The sequence below is a fragment of the Zalophus californianus genome, chromosome 6, assembly GCF_009762305.2.
Source record: "Zalophus californianus isolate mZalCal1 chromosome 6, mZalCal1.pri.v2, whole genome shotgun sequence".
Lineage (NCBI taxonomy): Eukaryota > Metazoa > Chordata > Mammalia > Carnivora > Otariidae > Zalophus > Zalophus californianus.
The window spans coordinates 70,866,491-70,880,745 of NC_045600.1; the positions used below are offsets into that span (position 1 = coordinate 70,866,491).

General features: G+C 54.3%; 2 protein-coding genes and 1 non-coding gene across 9 annotated transcripts; 2 read left to right on the top strand and 1 right to left on the bottom strand.

The window, feature by feature from the left end:
• Window positions 1-333: 333 nt before the first annotated feature.
• On the top strand, window positions 334-438 carry LOC113910622. Its single transcript, XR_003516133.1, has one exon. It is a non-coding gene; the product is annotated as a U6 spliceosomal RNA (small nuclear RNA).
• A 588-nt stretch (window positions 439-1,026) lies between these two features.
• Window positions 1,027-4,140, top strand: SDR39U1 (short chain dehydrogenase/reductase family 39U member 1). Of its 2 annotated transcripts, none has more exons than XM_027570830.2 (6): window positions 1,027-1,113; window positions 1,426-1,532; window positions 1,635-1,717; window positions 2,110-2,231; window positions 2,993-3,136; window positions 3,379-4,139. In XM_027570830.2, the coding sequence occupies exons 1-6, from the start codon at window positions 1,098-1,100 to the stop codon at window positions 3,789-3,791; spliced, it is 885 nt and encodes a 294-aa protein (XP_027426631.1). In that variant the 5' UTR covers window positions 1,027-1,097; the 3' UTR covers window positions 3,792-4,139. The 2 variants fall into 2 exon arrangements, with proteins under 2 accessions (XP_027426631.1, XP_027426630.1); XM_027570829.2 differs by lacking the exon at window positions 1,027-1,113 and adding an exon at window positions 1,149-1,221 and having other exon boundaries at window positions 3,379-4,140.
• Window positions 4,141-5,604: 1,464 nt separating this feature from the next.
• Window positions 5,605-14,225, bottom strand: KHNYN (KH and NYN domain containing). 6 transcript variants are annotated; one of them, XM_027570825.2, is made up of 8 exons: window positions 14,089-14,225; window positions 13,123-13,343; window positions 11,198-12,312; window positions 10,946-11,076; window positions 10,764-10,860; window positions 7,843-7,950; window positions 7,536-7,637; window positions 5,606-7,000 (listed from the first exon to the last, which is right to left on the bottom strand). In XM_027570825.2, exons 2-8 carry the CDS (start codon window positions 13,321-13,323, stop codon window positions 6,727-6,729), a joined length of 2,028 nt encoding a protein of 675 aa, XP_027426626.1. In that variant the 5' UTR covers window positions 13,324-13,343; window positions 14,089-14,225; the 3' UTR covers window positions 5,606-6,726. The 6 variants fall into 6 exon arrangements, with proteins under 6 accessions (XP_027426628.1, XP_027426626.1, XP_027426627.1 ...); XM_027570826.2 differs by having other exon boundaries at window positions 14,116-14,133; XM_027570824.2 differs by having other exon boundaries at window positions 13,970-14,099.
• Between the last annotated feature and the right edge of the window lie 30 nt (window positions 14,226-14,255).

A 14,255-nucleotide genomic window follows, 5' to 3' on the forward strand; every position in this document is an offset into this window, starting at 1 on the left:
AGGTGTCCAGACTCAAATTCACCAACATAGATACTTGGAAGAAAATGCAGAGGGAAGAGAGGAAGGTCTTAGGACCCAGCTTCGAGAAATACCAACATTTTAAGACCTCAGAGGAGGCGAAGGAAGCAACAGAAACTGAAAAAAGACAGGAGAAAGACCCAGAAGAGAGCTGTGGCTTTCACTGAGGCCAAGAGATGAGCATTTCCAAAGGGAGGAAGTGTCCAGCAAGTGTCCAGTGAAACAAAAGTCAAGAAAAATGACTGGGCATTCGTTTTGGTGACACGGGAAATTGGTGATCTTGCCTAGAGTCAATGAATGATAAAGGCAGGAGCGGTGCTCGCTTTGCCAAGCACATACACTAAAATTGGAACGATACAGAGATTAGCATGTCCCCTACGCAAAGATGACACGCAAATTCGCAAAGCATTCCATATTTTGAAAAAAGAAGAAAAAAGACGGGAGTGAATTAGGGAATAGAAAATGGACACCACTCCTTTGAGAAGTTTGGCTATGCAGGCGACGACAGAGAGAGGGCCTTCGCATTCGAAGAAAAGGGCTGGAGATGTGTTATTTTAAGAGGAGGGTAACTTTATAATGTTCTAAAGAAGACAGGAAGGAACCGGAAGAGGGAAAAGAAAAGCTAAGAGGCCGGGTCGAAAGAAATCCATAGTACGGGTAGACGAATTCTCTTGCATTACTACTGATCCACCAGGCTGAATGGACGTCCAAATTTCGGCGGTTTGAGTACCTACAGGCTTTCGGTCAAGGGGTTTTGGGGGGTTGGAGTTTTGCTCTGGTTTGTTTCTGCATGAAAGCCTTGCCTCCTCGGCCTTCTTCCCTTCTTTCCCCGCCCACTCGGTGTGTGTCCACCGCCCCCCGCCCGTCCCCGCCACTCCTTGCAATGAAATATACTGCCTTCTCTATGAATTCTTCCGGGTCGCCAGGCAGGGCCACGCCCAATCTCAATCCTGCCCGCCCCCCCATTGGAGCGCGCTTCCCGAAAGACGCATGCGCACAGAGGGCGTAGTCGTTTCCAAGATTGGGCACCCCCACTACCGCCACCAAATCTTGCGCAAGCGCGTTAGGTCCTGGTCGCTATGCGGGTGCTTGTGGGTGAGGGAGGGCAGAAAGGGAGAGTCGGGGGCGGGCTTATGGAACGGTTGAAACAAAGCTTGAGAGGTGGGAGGCAGTCTCTGAGGGAGGGCACTAAAACGTGCACAGGTAATCGTGCAGCGGCCTTGGCCTCCTACCCCAGGAAGCCGAATCTCCCCAGTCCCTGTGACCTGTGTCACCTCTGCATCGCGGGGAGGGGGCGAGAAGGAGGGGAAAAGTCTGAAGTCAGCTGGGATGGCAGCAGAGGACGGGGCCACAAGCGGGGACGGAAGGCGACCCCGAGAGGATAAATACCTCGTATTTTCTGGCCAGGTGGCGGGACTGGCTTCATTGGGACAGCCCTAACCCAGTTGCTGAAAGCCAGGGGCCACGAAGTGACGTTGGTCTCCCGAAAGCCGGGGCCCGATCGGATCACGTGGGTATGTCCGTCCTCTGGAAGCTCTGGGGGACGGTCCGGTTTGGCGGCGCAGGGCGAGCTCCCACAACCCGCCCCCCGCCCAGCACTGTGTTTTCTCTGACAGGATGAACTTGCTACGTCGGGGCTGCCCCGCTGCGATGCCGCTGTCAACCTGGCGGGAGAGAACATCCTCAACCCTCTCCGAAGGTCAGCCACGGCCCTGAAGCTGATAGCCTTCAGAGCAGAGGGAGGACGGTGTGACCCTGATGAGCTGTGGAGAATGGAGATGTCAGATTGAGAACTAAACTCCAATCCCAAACTACTCATCCCGCCCCACTCTTCCCTGCACACCTACCTGCCCTTCTGCCCTCTCAGCCGTTGACTTTCGTCCTCACTTATAACTCAGGATGCCCAAAATATATTCATTTTCTTTCCCCAGGAAAGATGGACTATTTCTCTAAACCACAATGCAGGGTTTACCTAGAAATGGGTCTGGATGAGCCCCACGGAAAGAGAGCCCCTGTCAGAGAAAACACAGAGCCCCACGGAAAGAGAAAGGGATATGTTCATGGCTCATTTCCTTTTTGTTTCTCCTGCAGGTGGAATGAAACCTTCCAAAAAGAGGTTCTCAGCAGCCGCTTGGAGACCACCCAGATACTGGCTAGAGCCATCAACAAGGCCCCACAACCCCCCCAGGCCTGGGTCTTAGTCACTGGTGTAGGTATGTCCCAAATCACCACCTTTATATTAGCCAGAGGAAGAGAGGTCACAGTGAGGGGCTAGCTCAGGCCCTTCTAGCTCTACATGCCCCAGAGTGCTGGTCTTTTCCAAATACAGAACTTCCTAGGCCCTCCATCCATGCATATTTCTTCTGACCTTTGTGTACTTTCACTCAGAAATGGGGATCCCTAGAGGAAGAGGGGATAGTGGCACTGCTCCTGATGCCGGGAAAAGTCCCACCTACTCCCAAGTCCCTTGCCTGTCATGGCACAGTTCTTTAGGAACGGAATTCCTGATTCTTATATTTCACCATTGGGACGGGATAATTACAACTATAGAACATATGTCACCTGCTACTCCAAGTGTTTTATATGTATTACAGCATTTAATCCACAGGACCCCTAGAAGGTAGGTACTATTATGACTCCCATTTTAAAGATGCCAACAGAGAGCTTATATAATTTGCCTGAAGTCACAGGCTTAATAAATGGTGGAGCTCAGAGTGGATCTCCGGCAGCCTGGCCCCCAAGTCTTTGCTCTTAACCACTACACACTAGCAGCCCCTCAACTTAGCCCTGCAATTAAAGATAAGTTACCCCAGGGCAGCAACGGGTCAACCCATGGAGCAGCTCAAAGAGAAAGTATCTATGGCTCTGTCTTCCCATGGGAAGATCCCAGGGGCCAAGAAGGGTGAGACCAAGAGGAACAAGGGCCAGGCAGGACCGAGGATACTGGGGCAAACCAGTGCTGTTCCACCGGCAGCTTACTACCAGCCCAGCCTGACTGTGGAGTATGATGAGGACAGCCCAGGAGGGGATTTTGACTTTTTCTCCAACCTGGTAACCAAATGGGAAGCTGCAGCCAGGCTTCCTGGAGAGTCTACACGCCAGGTGGTGGTGCGCTCAGGTGAGAACCAGGCTTGGGTATCAGACAGGGTTGGAATGTCCACCCTGGACTGGGGGCCTGGGGGCGTCAGGGGAGCTGAGCATCCAGAGTGAGAGGAGGCTGCCGTTTCTGGCCAGCCTGCAGGTGGGAGGACGCGAAGCCCCAGAGAAAGCTAAGTTGGCATGGAGACGGGGAGACCGGGAGAAACTGGAACAGCCTGGAGGTTGAGGAGCCTCACATGCTGTCCCTCTTGCCTGTTCTAGGGGTTGTGCTGGGCCGTGGGGGCGGTGCCATCGGTCACATGCTACTGCCCTTCCGCCTGGGCCTGGGGGGCCCCATTGGCCCGGGCCACCAGTTCTTCCCCTGGATTCATATCAGGGACCTGGCAGGAATCCTGACCCATGCCGTCGAAGCAAGCCACGTGCAGGGGGTCCTGAATGGAGTGGCTCCAGCCCCCACCACTACAAATGCTGAGTTTGCCAAGGCCTTCGGTGCCGCCCTGAGCCGCCCAGCCTTCATTCCTCTCCCCAGCGTGGTGGTGCAGGCGGTCTTTGGACGAGAGCGTGCCATAATGCTGCTGGAGGGCCAGAAGGTGGTCCCACGGCGGACACTGGCCACGGGCTACCAGTATTCCTTCCCAGAGTTAGGGGCTGCATTGAAGGAAGTCGTAGCCTAAGTGGGGAGGCTCCTGGCAGGGCCTGAGGCCTGCCCCTCTACAGAGGCTTCCTGGTTAGAGACTGAATACGCTCAGGTACTCCTCTGAGACCTGAAACCCTCTGGTTCTTAGGGATTCCCCTCCCTGCCCTCCTTCTCATTGTTCTGTTGCTCCACCTTATTTAACTGAGAGACTGTCCACAGTGTCACGGTTGCAGTCTCATCAAGCTGGGTCCTTAACCTCTTCAACTCCTTGTAAAAGAATTTCCAAGTTTGGTTTCCCTACGTGTTCCATTACTGTCCCAGGTATCCTTTATATGTTGTGTAGAATGCTCTGCTATTGAGGCAATAAAGATAAATTATCTCACAGGCTTTGGTTTGCTTCTTTGGCCTAGATTCTCCTGGAGTTTATGTCCGAGAAAATGCCGGATGACTCTTTCCCCTACGTGGGGCTCTGAACGTTATAATGGGCAACATCTCCCTTCTGGGTCCCTCCATTGCCAGAATGGTAACAAGTCTGGGGCATGAGGTTATAATAAAGGTGGAGACTAGAAAATGAGAGAAATGATGATCCAGTAACAGTGGGTTCTGTGGTCATCCTGCATACTTGTCCACACAGTGCCATTCGGGTGCATCAGAGGAAGAGACAAAGCCCCAGTCTAGAACAGCCTTCAGTCTATCACTGAACAGCAGTGAATAAAGCAATCACACATTGTCCTAAGTCAAGCTGCAGTAGGACAAAGCCAACATCCCTGTCTGTAAGAAGCTGAGGACTTGCCTCTCATCTGACTGGGACTTCAGGCAACCAGGGTCCCCAGCACAAAAGGGCAGATGATACCCCTGGCCTCCTGCCCTGGTTATTGGCCACAACTTAACCAGCAGTTCCCGTATCCCCCAATTTGGGCCATCTTAACCAATCTCCTTTCTTCCCAGAGGACTCTGGGCTGTCTTTGAGCCACCATCACCCCCTAACTAGCTTCTTTCCAACACACTTGCCCCCAGCTCAGGTCAATACGGGCTAGTGGAATAAAGCAGCAATGGGGAGGAGGGGTGAAGACCCTGGGACCCAGAGACTCTCCAGCATCATCCAGCTCCCCACACTGGTTGCTGGAACGAAGAACTGAGGTGGCAGTAGTCAACTTGCTGTCTCAGGGAGAAGTGACAGCCTGAAAAGGACCATGTCCAGGGACCTGCCACAGATCCCAGACAGCACAGAATCCAAGGGCACCTGAGCTACTTCTTTATCTGGTCTTGAGCTCTTTAGGAAGTTGATGGGCTCTGTATTGTTCCCAAGGGAATGACCCATCTCAAGGGGTAGAAGTAACAGAAAAGCGTATTTGGGGGCTGTGCTAAAGGAAGGTCTACTGACCAATGCTGTCCACGGATGAATGTGCGACCTGGAGGTAGTCAGGTTCCCTGCACAGGACTTTAAGCAGATAAAGGACAGGAGGGGCGCCTGGGTGGCTTAGTCAGTTAAGCAGCTGCCTTTGGCTCAGGTCGTGATCCCAGGGTCCTGGGATCAAGTCCCGCATCGGGCTCCCCGCTCTGCGGGAAGCCTGCTTCTCCCTCTCCCACTCCCCCTGCTTGTGTTCCCTCTCTTGCTGTGTCTCTGTCGAATAAATAAATAAAATCTTAAAAAAAAAAAAAAAAGATAAAGGGCAGGATGTAGGAATCAGGATGGAGAGGCAATGGTCTTATGTAACAGTGGTTGATCTGGTGGCCAGTCAGTTACCCTCCTTCTGACTTGGGATTCTTCAGTTTTCATTTTCCAGATAACTGGTTCATCTCGATAACAACCTCTGAAAACCCGCCCATCCCCCCCCCACACACACACAGCAGAAGCGGGGCTCACTTTATGCCACATATGTGTTCTGTAGAGAAAATGCTGGGGTCAGATCACATTAACATTGTCATTGCAGAGCATGGCTTCATCAGTTTGGTGAACGCTCAACACTTCAGCAAGTGCATCTAACCGGGGACTTTCTGACACATTCGTTCATCTGTAAACACTTGAACACAACAGGAGAGCTGCCATTTACAGGAACCCTGAGAGTATTTTGGTAATGCAAACAGTCACCCCTAATTAACTGTTTTGTAAATGTGGATTTGGGGGGTTGCCCAAAAGGGACGCAGCCATTACAGGGCATATGATACTGAGGATGCAGTGTTAATTAAAATCTAGGGCCTAGGCCCTGGGGACAGAGGATCTTCAGCTCTGGCAAAGTGAGGTTTTGGTTAGGCAGCCTGTGCAGCCACAGACAGACACACCTGAGACTTGATGCAAGTACCTTTCCTCCGAGGAGCTTTCCTCTGTGTTCTCATTTCTCTTCCCAGCTGGCATTTTTAGCCCTGATTTACAAGCAGAAGTAAAGGCCAAGCAGCTCCATCAAGGTCACAGACAGACATAGCTGAGACCGGAAGCCAAGTCTCCCTCTCTGCCTTCTCCACCAGCTCCCTGCTGCCCCACTGTGACCCAGACCCCGTAACACCTCCCCAGGGCCTCCCCAGGGCCCAGCATTCCCTTCGATGCACCCAGCAGTCCAGCCAGGTCTGGGAAGCAACCTGTCCCTCTGGCATCCAGAGCCACAGCCAGGGGGAGGAAAGACTTCGCTTCCTTGCCACCTGCTCTTCGTTCCCCAACCGCCCCCTCGCCCCAAGCCTCCATCCCCAACTCAGTCTGAAGGAGGAGCCGGCAGTCCCCACTTCCAGGACCCGCTCTTCCCAGCGGGCCCCCACTCCCTACAGAAACCCTGTGCTATGGCAAGGTTGAGAACTTAAGGCTGAGCAGAACCTCTTGAGAGCTATCTGAGGTCCTGACTCAAGATGAGATCAAGTCCCACCAACTCAGAGTGAGTCTAGGTCAGGGTCTGAGCAGCACAAGGACCCTCACAGAAAGAGCCGAGCCGGGCCAGGCTGGAGCTGACCGGGTGGCAGGCAGGCAGTCGGGCAGGGGAGGCTCAGAAGTTGAGACTCAGCAGGGCCTCAGAGAGCTGGTTGATGTCCCGGCAGTACGGCTCCCGCTGCAGGATGAAGTCCACCTTGTGATCCTGGCCCCAGAACACCTCCAGCAGCTGGCGCCGCAGCCGCTCAGTCTCCCGGGTCTTCCGGATGCCACTGCTGCCTTTTTCCTCCTGCTGCCTTTCTTCTCTCCCCTGCTGCTGCTGCTGCTGCTGCTGACCGGGTTCTGCGACAGCCCTGGAAGGATGCTGAGCCTTAGAAGCCCCCTGTGCCCTGGGAAGAAGCAGAGGGTACACGAAGAGCTGATGAGCATCCTGGAGGGAAGCGAGAGCTCAATGGGCCTCCCAGGTAACGCTGGGGCCACGGTGAAGACGCAGTCCTGACGTTCCCCAAGCTGACCACTGAGTGGCAGCATCAAGCCACTTCCGAAGGGGAGAAGACCAGTCCCTTTAGAACCAGGAAGGTGAAGCCTGTCACTATTACGATCTAGTTCTAGTCTAATACAGTGATCGTTTCCATAATGGTCCAGCAGAGGGTGTGTGGAATACAACTGGCTGTAAGTAAAAGCAACCATGTTCCAAATAATCCACCAAAAATATGTATTAGGGGAAGCTCCCCTCCCAGCCAGGAGGGCCCAGATCAGGATGCCCCGAAAAGCAGTTAAAAGGCCAGGCCCACAGCAACCGAACCAGTACAGAACTAAGCTGGCCCAGATGAGGTCACCCTGCCCCCAAGACTCGGGATCTACAAGGCCCCTGCAGACAGAGGGCCAAGGCTGGGGGCTGCCTGGGAGAATGTGGGGCATTACCTGACTGGCTTCTTCAGGAACTCATCCAGTGTGGGGCCATTTCGCCCTAACGGGTCATCAGGAACCATGAAGAGGTTTCCCACAAAAGTGAAAGGCAGCAGGCTGGGTGCAGAAAGAGAACGTATGGTCACAGAGGGGCTCTGACGAACCTCCCAGACAGCTGAGACCAGCACCACCAGAAAACTACTGGCCACCATCCTTCGAGACCATATCAAGTCCCTTCCCAGAGTCTTCACCCGGTGGCGGAGCAGAACTGGTTTAGAGAAAGGTCTGAGTACACGCCCTGTTCTCAGGAGAGGGCTCTCACCGCTCCCTGATGATCGCCATCCACTTCTCGGACTCCTCCGCCAGGTCCCGGAACTGGTCATTGGAGACAATGACCCCATCGGTCTCTTCGGCCAGCTTCACCATGAACCTGTCTCAAAAATCACAGCAGCCGTTCTGGGATTCTCCAAGGCCCCAACCCTAAGGAGTATTATCGACTCCCATGACCCACTTCTGCAGATGGAGATCTGGCCCCCCACCTCACCTTGACCCAGCCACCAAGTGCCTGCCAGATTTAGGTGCCACGGGTTGGAGAGGAAACAAAGATGAATCCAGGATGGTGTTCCAATAGCATCCCCTCCACCTACCACAATCCTCCACCCAACACTTTGTGCCTCATTAGTGAGAGACAGTGAGATCTGGCTCCAGCCCTGTCTTCTTCCACCCTACCCCACCAGTCAGTCACACATCTATCGGGTTCTTCTCTTGAAAAGCGTTCCACTCTGCCCCTTCTTTTCCAGTCATACCGTTACCCTTAGCTATCTGGACACTGCAGCTGAGACACTGCATAGCCTCCTGATAAGAGGGTCCCCTGACCCCAACCATTTACCACCCTTCAGTCTCTCCTGCCTTCCCCTCAACAAATCTCTCCCCTGCTTGCCCTTTAATCTACCGAGTAAAGTCCACATGCCCAGGCCTGGCAGCTAGGGCCTTCGAAGCCCAGCTCGAGCCACCCTTACAGCCTTATCTCGCCTGGTATTCCTAATGAACTTTCAACTCTGCCAAAATCAATGATCAGATAACACCCCGTTCTCCAAACATGTCCTGTGCTGACTGCCACGTTTCTCAAACTATTCCCTCCATCTGGAGGTGCTTCCCTAACCTCACTGAGGAACAGAATCACCAGGGAACTTTTAAAAAAAGAGATGTCTGGGCCCCACTTTCGTTAATTCTGACTCCACAAGACTGGAATAGGACTCACGAGGCAGTGGATGGGGGTCTTTTCTAACAAGTTTAGAAACTAAAAGATGCAGCCTAGCCCAAGTCCTCAATGGACAAAAAACTGGCAAATCCCTCCCTTCCCAGAAAACTCCTACCAGAAGGGGGCTCCCTTTCCTCCAAGCTGCCACTGTGTTTGGTGTAGGGTTTGTGTGGGCTGCGAAGTCAATGATGAGGCCCACCCTAATTCCCAGCGTCTTCACCTCCTTCTGCAGGCCCTGCGCCTACTGCTAGGCGCTAAGTGAGCAGCCAGTATTGGAAAGACAGTGTGGCACCCAGGACACTAGTAATCCAGATTCAGTGTAACATGTCTGGTTCTGAGTTTCTGTCTGGGAAACAAATGAAGGTATATCCATGGTCTCATAGGATATACAAAAGGCATTTGCTGGTTAAGGGTATTTTACTATCGTGTTACTTCATCTGTTGCTCAGCACTACTCATTCAGTAGGCCTATGCCACGCACCACTGTGTCATTCACTGTAACCAGACAAAATTCCAAATTCGCATTGGGCTGTCTGCCTACTGGGACCTACGTAACTGTACAGACACGTGCCTTTAAAACTCATTACAACTGACTCGCTCTTCAGTTTCAATTCTGTGTCAGTGCTGGTGTGGAAAGGTTCCATATCTTGGATAATCTGTGAAATCTAGACATAAAACAGAAGAGCATTGGGAGAAAGTGAACTGCCTTTTTGTAGAATACCATTTGCTTGTTAGGGAGGAAACGTTGTTTGAAAAGACAAAATATGTAAGCACTATAGTTTGGAAACTAGTTTTTCTTTAAAACTGAAAATCCTAGAGGATAAAGAACTTGTAGTAGTAAAAATTTTTTAACTGGTTAATTGGGTTTTAAAATCTGCCCATTTCTGGGGCGCCTGGGTGGCTCAGTCAGTTAAGTGTCCGACTCTTGATTTCGGCTCAGGTCATGATCTCAGGGTCGTGGGATGGAGCCCCGCATCGGACTCTGCACTCAGTGTGGAGTCTGCTTGAGAGTCTCTCTCCCTCTCCCTCCACTCCTCCCCTCCACCCCCTCCCACCTCTGCTCTCCCTATCTCTGAAATAAATAAATAAAATCTTTAAAATCTGCCCATTTCCCCACTGTGTAAACTCTGGGGAGGGAATGTGCCCTGCATTTTTCATTTAAACAATTTGGCAGTTTTAAGTTCTCACTTTTCCTTTGCCATGTAATAGCCTTGGTCAAGAGAGCTAACCACTCTTACCCTATGGCTGTGGTTCTGTAGGACAGAGACGAGACCCACTGCCACACTAGATTGGGTCTGTGAACAGTTAAGGAATATCACTGTACACTTGCCTAGCACCTTGAGTGAGGCAAGCACATCCCTTAGCTCCTTTTGATATTCACAAGGAGGGTGACCAAACGAAGAGGACCCTGAGACAAAGAGGTGAGCCCGCTAAGAGAAGGGTCCACGGGCAGAGTCAATGAATAGTACAACTTGGGGCTCAAATTCAGATCTTCCGATTCTAAGTCCAGTGACCTTTCTGTCAGAACATGTTTTGTGTACTCTTACAATCCATGGCTTGTGTCTCTTCATTTGACTTGTGATTTGGAACATTTACCCTGGCGATTCCAGAACGTTGGGGAATTTCTCTACATGTTTGGAAATGTGGGTTGTCAGAAGGTACTTGTCAGTTACTTATGTCACCAGCTTTCCATTAAACTAGGATTTTCTAGACAGGAAAGCACTACATAAATACCAGGCAGCATTCAGCTTGAGGAACGAAAAATGAATGAATGGACACACACTATTGTCCACCATCTGTCTCATCACGCCTGCGGGGCAGGTTTACTGACCCATTCGTGCAGGTCCACAAAGGAATGACTGGCCATTTCCCCACTGCCCAGGCTTAGAGACAGCACAAGGGGTCAGGAGCTTCTGTCTCTCCCTCAGTTCCCCCACTGTGTTCCTGGAATCTCAAGACAGGGGCCAGGAGAGAAGCAAGTACCTATCATCATAGGAGGAGATCCTCTTGCCATCCATGACTCGGGAGGGAGTGAGGGAGAGCAGGCTGAGGGAGTACAGCTTTTGCAGGAAGTGGCCCTCTAGAGAAACACAGGCGCACAACAGGGTTATCCTCAGGCCGCAGCGGGGCCTATCCCAAGTTACAAAAGACCAGGCCCAACTCACCTCTGACCTTGGCATCCTTACTGAAGCGCCACTGAGGCACAAAGACGGTTATGTCCCGGTGGCCTCGGTCCCAGAAGTACTGCACAGCAATGGCGATGCCCCGGCTGGAGAAGTAGTGTTGGAGGCCGTGCCTGCAGTGGGGAGCGGTCAGTGCTCCGGGGCCCCAGAGGAGGGGCCGCTCAGGGTCAGGAACTCTGCTCGGATCATCCCTCCCACGCCCACCCCGGATCCTCAGGCCCACCGGGTACTCACACCATGGCCACATTGCTGCCGTCGATGACAATGTGACGGAGGTCTGGCTGGCCGGGGACATTGGCAAGGCACAGGGTAAAAGGGTCCTGCAGGGCCTCCTGGAAACGCTGCGTGCCGGTCACCAAGTTGCCCCCGCGCGAGCCTCGTTTCCACGGAGACCCACGACCCCGCGCTGCGACCTGCTGTTTATCTCCCCTGTCTCCTCGGTCTCCACAGTGCCACGGGGGTTCGGGCGCAGGTGGAGGGCTAGGCACCCTCGGAGGTGAGGCTTTCCCGTTGTGTAGCCGCTGCAGGAGGGAGGCTCCCCGGGGCTGAGCTGCCCTCTGACAGGGGCCCTGGGCACCAGGAGGCTCGCCCTGGACACATACCAACCTTCCTCTGTCCTGAAGCACCCCCTCCTTGCCTAGGGCCTTTCCTGTCAGGGGCCCTACCTGCCCTGCCATTCCTCCTCCTGACTGTGATCTGAAGGCCCCTTCTTTCACCCAAGCCTCTTCCCCAGACAGTTCCTTCCACCCCAAATCCATCTCCCTGGGACCACCCTGCTTCCCTCCCTCCTTCTCCATAACCTGTCTCTCTCCCCTCGACTCTCGCCACCCCGTAGGTCCAGGGTCCAGGGACTCCCTGCCTTCACTCGAGGGAGCTCTGACGCCCTGGTACTGAGCACCCAGTGGGCCGGGACTCCCCCCGCCGCAGGGGGGCAGTGCCTGGGGCCCCTGCCCCCTGGCTGCCTCCTGCACCAGGCTCAACAGTTCCTCCTGGACAGCTAGGGGCAGCTGCAGCAGGGCCTCTCTGTGGGCATCCCCATAGGGCTGCAACAGGGCCGAGAAGTCTCTCAGCACTCCAGCACACTGGGAGGCTCCAGGGGCTCGCCCCGGCCGAAAGTCCCAGCTCAGCCGCTCCACCAGCTCCTCCACTCTGCTCTGAGCCATGACGAAGGCCTCGGTCAGGCCACTGACCATCAGCGAACCGGGGGGCCCTGGGACGAGGTGGGCTGATGTGCTCCAGACCAGACAATCAAGGAAGAAGCCCTGGGCTCCCAGGAAGATGCAATGCAGTTTGGGTGGATAGTGGACTTCATCCTGCAGCTCTGGGCTGCAAAGACCCTTCAGGAACTCCTGGGGGAGGAATGGGCAGGTAGGGAAAAAGGAGACTGCTGCAATTCTACATGGCCCAGTAGCCTCCTCAAGCCCAGTGCATCCCACCCTGAGCTCCAGGATGCCTGGGCAGAACAACGGAGCCCCATAGATCCTGACAAAGGTAAGGATTAAAAAGGGATCAAGAATCCATTTCCTTCCCTTTTAAGCTGATAGTCTATGGCTAATATTTCCATTTAGAACTTGATTCAACTTAAGGTACTATTATAATTAACTGATTATAATTAACAAGGCTGTCTCCCTAAATATTTATGCATGTGTATGTGTGTTATATATTTCCACCATAATGACTGTCATTGCTAACTTTTGCTGAACTCATGCTTTATCTCATTCACGGTAAGCCCAATGAGGAGGACACTGCTATTATTCACATTTCATAAATAAGGAAACGGGAGACTCTGTCACAGGGCTGGTAGGTGGTGGAGCTGTACTGGAACCTCTGACCGAAGGAAGCAATGTGGCCTGCCTTCCCATCCCCCACTGAATTCCTTGGTGGGGCCTGCTTGCCCAACTGGATCATCTCCCAGTCACAACTGATTTGAGCGAATCACCTGTCGCTAAGTCTTGGCAGAACCTGGCTCATCACGGCTGAAATGAAACCAAAACTCCACAGAAATACAGATTTGCAAAGTCCCTCAAAGTTCAGAGCCACTGAGGTTGCCAGTAAGACAACCAAGGAGTGGAGATCCTCCCCAGCAGACCCTCCTCTCCTCTGCCTCCGTGTAGGGGAGGGAGTCACTGTTCCCTGAAGGGGCAGAGAGGGGTGTTCACCTTGGCTCTGCTGGCGTTCTCCTTGGGGCCCTCCAGCTGCAGCCAGATGTGAGGGTTCTCAGGACAGTCCTTCGGGAGGACACTCATCCCCACGCTGAAGATGCGCTCCACGTACGGTTGGTGCTCCCGCACCTTGTCCTCAGCCTCCGCAGACACAGCAAAGCGGTCAGGGGACGGTGAGCCAGCCCCCCACGTAGGCATGGCTGCTTGGCCACCCAGCCCTGGAAGGAGAGAAGGCAGCTCAGAGCCTCCTCGTCCCCTCAACCCAAATTTTGGTCTCCCAGCCGACACCAGCTATCAACAGGTCGCACCTAGTTACCCATCTAGTAAACACCCTGGGTCCATCTAGGAAAGGAATGTCAGATTATGCGGAACCGGGTCTTCTCTCCGAGAGGAAGTCATGGGCAAACAAGGCTGCCTGTTGGGGATGGGCATCTGGCCTTTGGAAAAGGCTGACCAGGGCCCTAAGCAGGAAGAGTGGGGGGCTCCAGCTCGGTCTGGAGGCCAGAAGTGAACAGATGACAAAACAGTCTCTCTCCTCAAGGTCTCTGCAGTCCCCGGGTCCAAAGCGGCCTCTTAAAGACGAATCCTCACCGGGGCTTGAACTGTGATGTCCTCTGGAGTCCCCGGTCTGCCATTTCCAAGGTTCTAGCCCCTCCCACCTCTCCCCCTCCCTCCGCTGTCCGCCGCTCCTCTCCGGCGCGCTACGGCCCCACCCGGGGCCCAGGGGCCAGGCCGGGTACCGCCCACAGCCGCCTGCGGCCGCCGCCCCTCCCCCCGGCCGCGCTCTGCACTGGGGCCTCCGGCTCGGCTCCTGCGGCCCGGGCGCGGGGGAGAGCGAGCCTACCCGCCTCGGCCGCCCGCTTCGGCCTCAATCCCGCCGGCGCCTCTCGGTGCCTGCCGGCCCCCGCTTCGCCCGCGCCCCAGGCCCAGAGGAGAAGGGCGGGGGCAGGGGGAGGGCCGAACCTGGGCGGGCCTTCCCGAAGTCCTCACCCAACGGGGACCTGTCTTCACATCTCGACCAGTTTTTTGAGTCACTTCCTGGCCCGGGGTGGAGTCAGCCAGACCCCACCCCGCGCTGGGCCGGCTCCGGGCCCTAGCGCGCCCCTGCCGCCCGGCTCCTCCCCGGCCCC

Excerpts from the sequence above, each read along its gene's own strand:
- KHNYN (XM_027570825.2), bottom strand. The coding sequence starts at position 13,323 with ATGCCTACGTGGGGGGCTGGCTCACCGTCCCCTGACCGCTTTGCTGTG. Across the intron at positions 10,861-10,945 it reads TAAGGATGCCAAGGTCAGAG|AGGGCCACTTCCTGCAAAAG; the intron begins GTGAGTTGGGCC and ends GTGTTTCTCTAG. Across the intron at positions 7,638-7,842 it reads ATGGCGATCATCAGGGAGCG|CCTGCTGCCTTTCACTTTTG; the intron begins GTGAGAGCCCTC and ends TTCTGCACCCAG.
- SDR39U1 (XM_027570829.2), top strand. The coding sequence starts at position 1,152 with ATGGAACGGTTGAAACAAAGCTTGAGAGGTGGGAGGCAGTCTCTGAGG. Across the intron at positions 1,222-1,425 it reads GGGCACTAAAACGTGCACAG|GTGGCGGGACTGGCTTCATT; the intron begins GTAATCGTGCAG and ends TTTTCTGGCCAG. Across the intron at positions 2,232-2,992 it reads GGTCTTAGTCACTGGTGTAG|CTTACTACCAGCCCAGCCTG; the intron begins GTATGTCCCAAA and ends TTCCACCGGCAG.